This window comes from Morone saxatilis, unplaced genomic scaffold (assembly GCF_004916995.1).
Source record: "Morone saxatilis isolate NCDOM2014 unplaced genomic scaffold, NCSU_SB_2.0 Contig23, whole genome shotgun sequence".
NCBI classification, from domain to species: Eukaryota; Metazoa; Chordata; class Actinopteri; family Moronidae; genus Morone; species Morone saxatilis.
In genome coordinates this window covers 4,289,600-4,293,534 of record NW_023339796.1, presented here as the reverse complement: position 1 = coordinate 4,293,534, position 3,935 = coordinate 4,289,600, and the positions used below count along the sequence as shown (strand labels likewise).

General features: G+C 47.1%; 1 protein-coding gene across 3 annotated transcripts in view; it reads right to left on the bottom strand.

The window, feature by feature from the left end:
* Positions 1–3,935, bottom strand: part of mpz (myelin protein zero) — a 14,869-nt gene that overhangs the window by 7,051 nt on the left and 3,883 nt on the right. For all 3 annotated transcript variants that reach the window (XM_035670555.1, XM_035670557.1, XM_035670556.1), the window contains exons 3-5: positions 2,958–3,171; positions 1,974–2,103; positions 1,423–1,465 (exon numbers count right to left, since the gene is read on the bottom strand). In XM_035670555.1, the coding sequence (XP_035526448.1) occupies positions 1,423–1,465; positions 1,974–2,103; positions 2,958–3,171 (387 nt within the window). The remainder of the gene's footprint in view (positions 1–1,422; positions 1,466–1,973; positions 2,104–2,957; positions 3,172–3,935) is intronic.

Sequence of the window (3,935 nt, the reverse complement as noted above, 5' to 3'; positions counted from 1 at the left end):
GCGGCGGGTTATTTATTCATATATGCACTGTCACCAGCCGCAGGCACTTGAGAGCAACTGACTGCAGCTCAAGAGTAACCTGACAATCACACGACAGTAGAAAGGAAAGAAGAAGACAGAGGGAGGAAGAGGGGCTCCGGGGAGATGAGAATGAGCGCACTTGTTTGAGGCAGGAGGAAGGGTTGGCCCTCGCTGCCGGTGTCGCTCCATAGGTTTGAGCCACAGGGGCAAGATGGCGCCCTCTTAACCACCAGCAGAACCCTGCTGCCTCTGCCGCCGCCGCCTCGTCTTTATGTTAGTTTATACCTGCGGCTGAATGACTCGCTGTCACAATGGCACCTTTGATCTTCCGCCTCTGATATCTTTGCGTGTCGCTCCTTTAAAAGCTGATTTTTGATTTTGAAAAACGCCTTGAACTCAAGTCCCTTGACTTCCCATTTTTATTTTATCAGCATGGAAAGCATACAGTCGATTACAATACACCCCCGCAACCATCCAGCCCCCACATTACCACGGAGTAATCAAACAGAACTTGCCCCGGTGGCTTGTATTCACAAAAGAATACAAGCCACCAAAATGTCTGATTAATCCACCACTTGAGGCTATCACACTCCCATGAGGAATAGAGGGAAAAAAACACCCAAAATCCTTGGCGTGCAGCAGTGTAAAACCACTGATAACAGCCCAGACCATAATAGGCCCAGTGATTTTCATTTGACTCCCAGTGAGCGAAATCAGTAGCTCCCGTCCATTTCCCCACTGCGAGCAAATCACAGTCTCCATTCACTACCAAAATAGCATTAAGGCCGCGACATGGCCTCGGCCATTTCACAGTCGCTGGTTTGATTTTTGCCCTGTGGCTGTTTACTTGCACCGTGCTGTTCGGCCCCCCTGCTGGAGCTGAAGGGGGGGGCGTGAGGGCCACGAGAGAGAGAGGAGGAACAGTACCGGCTTTAAAGCACCTCAAATGCTGAAATGGCACTAGAATTTTAACAGCTTGAACACTGTTATTAGTGTTTGCCAGGCAGAGTTTGAATGACATGTTATTTTGTTGTTGATATGTTGCTTCGAGGCGGAGCCGACTAAGTGTGCGGACATATTGGAGCTGCTTGGTCTGGCATTGGGGGAATGCGATTATGAAACTGTGCTGTTATGCACTGTCATGTTGGATGTGTGCTATTGTGTGGCGGCACTGCTACAGAATAGACGAATATTCCTTCTGACAACATGTTTCGTGAGCTTAACGAACATTCAAACACCGCTATTGTCGTCATTTTGTTATTTTGCGCCTGAATATGACAGCAAACCGAGCTGTTGCATTTGGTGTTGTCAACTGGATGGGTACATGTGATGGAGTGTGTGAGGAAAGGAGGAAGACGAGGAAGAAGAGGGGATTTGGAGGAAGGAGAGGAAGGAACTTGCCTGTCTCTGCTGTGATCCCTCTTTCTTTTTCTTGCCATGTTTGCTGGAGGGGACAAAAGAAAGACAATGTCAGGATGTCGAATCTATCTCTCCCTCCAGTGGTCACAGGGCAGCATTGCCTGGCAGCCATCATAAAGAGAACATCAACTTAATCTACTGGCCCTGTCTCAAACACAGCCCCCAGGTGCTAGAAGCGTTAAGATCTCATAAGATTGGATAGGTAAAAGCAAGATGATGGATCCATCATCTTCATGATCGAGTGGATTATCCACTCAGAAACCTTCGCTTCACCACTTTTAATCATCTTGCTTTGGACCTATGCAGTACTGGTTTTTAGATTAAATCTAAATGAGAGATCATTATCTGTGTCTTTCCAGCTGACTAAATTTAAATCTAAATCTCGCAAACCAAACCAAATCAAATCGTGGCGTGGCAGCTATGCCAGCTTGGCCACGCAGGTGTCGGTGCCAGGGATGGGCTCCGGCTTGAGCTCCAGTCCCTGGCACAGACCTGACTGGCAGAGCGCCGCCGGCCACAGGCTGGTCACTGACCTGACACTGAGGCTGAAGACGCGGCGCGCCACCAGGAACCTCATCAGGTAGTAGATGACCACAATGAGCACCAGCAGGCCCAGCACCACCCCGATGATGGCTCCTGTGATCACACCAGCCTGGATGGGCACTGTGGGCGGAGGGAAGGAAAAAGAAGTGAGGTTTGATAAAAGGTAGAGGAGAGCGACGAAGAGAAATTTAGGATAAAAAGGAGGAAGAGTACGAAGCAAGTGACGGAGAGTGTTCAAAAGAAAAAGTAAGTTATTAAGGAAGAGAAACCGTAAAGCAGTGAGCGGGAGAAGAAAAGATGTCATTGGAGGGGGGAAATGGACGGGAGAGGAAGGCGAGGAACAAAGATAGAGGGAAAGGGAACGAGAGATGAAAGTAGAGAACAAAGGTAAAATAAAGGTTGAATGAAAGATGAAGAATACAAGTGCAGCGGAGGCAGAGAAGGAGATGCAGAGGAGGAGAGATAAGGTAGAATAAAGGTGAGAGCAGGGAGAGAGTCATGGAGGGTGAAGGTGGGGGGAAGGGACGAGACGGTGGAAGACAATGGAATTGGGGAAAAAACAGACAACTAGGAAGAGAAGGCAAGGAGGGGGGAGAAAAGAAGCGAAAGGGAGGCAGTGATAGCAATCTCAAATAGAGAAAGAGATAAAATTGTAATTGATTTCATTTAACGGGAGGTGCGAAGAATTCTAAATGAGGAAATGCAGCGACTGGTCTGAACACAGCACTCGCTCTAGTCTGATGCACAGCGCAAATTGAGATTAATTTCAGAGTTTGGAATGATTATAACAACAATTGAGAACAGTTGGCTTCTGACGGGGAAAAAAATTCACCAAAATATGCCATATGGGCTCAGTGGAAAGCTAATGAGCAGACACAGATGTAAGACAATGTAGGCATTAGACTTTACATACTAGGGAATTTGATTTTACAAAGAAACCCCCACAGGACTCATTGTACTCTCTTCCATCTCACCCTTCTCAAAGACCAGCAGGCGGACGCTGGAGGGCCGGCCCACTATGTCAGGGGGGTTCTTGGCGTCGCAGGTGAAGGTCCCGTTGTCGTTGAAATCCAGGTTCTTGATCAGGATGGAGCCATCACGGCGGCCCGGGTTCCCCACAAACTCCACCCGGTCCCTGAATGGGCCCTTGTTGTCAACATAGGCGGCGCCTCCAGTGTAGTGGAAGATCTGTAAAGGGCAGTGAGGACAGTGTACTTGTTTATGCATATGGAGTCATCATGATGGCATGCATTTCCTCAAGAGTAATTACATTTAACAGTTTTTTGTGCTTGTTATGCAGAAGCATTTTCTGTTTTGTATTTTGAGACTTGTAGTATGTTGTCACTAGGGACGCACTGATATATTGGCTGAACCTCGGTATGGGCCGATATTGGCCTTGTTGACTGGCCTGATCGGCCTAACAGCAAATAAGATGGCATTCACTGATATGAGTGGCTGATATTTATCTGTTGTGTCACCTCAGTCTTGTGCCAACTAAATGCTGTGTTGGTCATTTCCAACTTGGATATTGGAGAAATAATCACCTCTGTTTTCCAGCGCTGGCACAGATTACACACAAAAACCTCCATACAGCAGCACGGACAGCGAACAGCTGTTGAGCTCTTCATCTCACATCTTGGATGAGAAGAAAAATAGACTGATCTGCAACAAGGCAGTGATGCTTAGCTTTATCTATCTTTTTTTGTTTTGTTTTCCTGGAACAAAAGGGCGGATAGTTATTCAAAACATTGGTATTGGCCCAAAATTTCCCAATCAGTGGACTCCTAGTTGTTGCACCCTGTAGTGTAGTCAAAAAGTCTGGTCTGCACTGATCTGCACTGATCTGCAAGCAGGGCTGGGTATCAAACCACAATACCTTTGTTGGTGTCTGTAGCACTGAGTATTGATATGTCAAATACCAAAGGTTGTAATTAAATCTGGTCATATTGGTA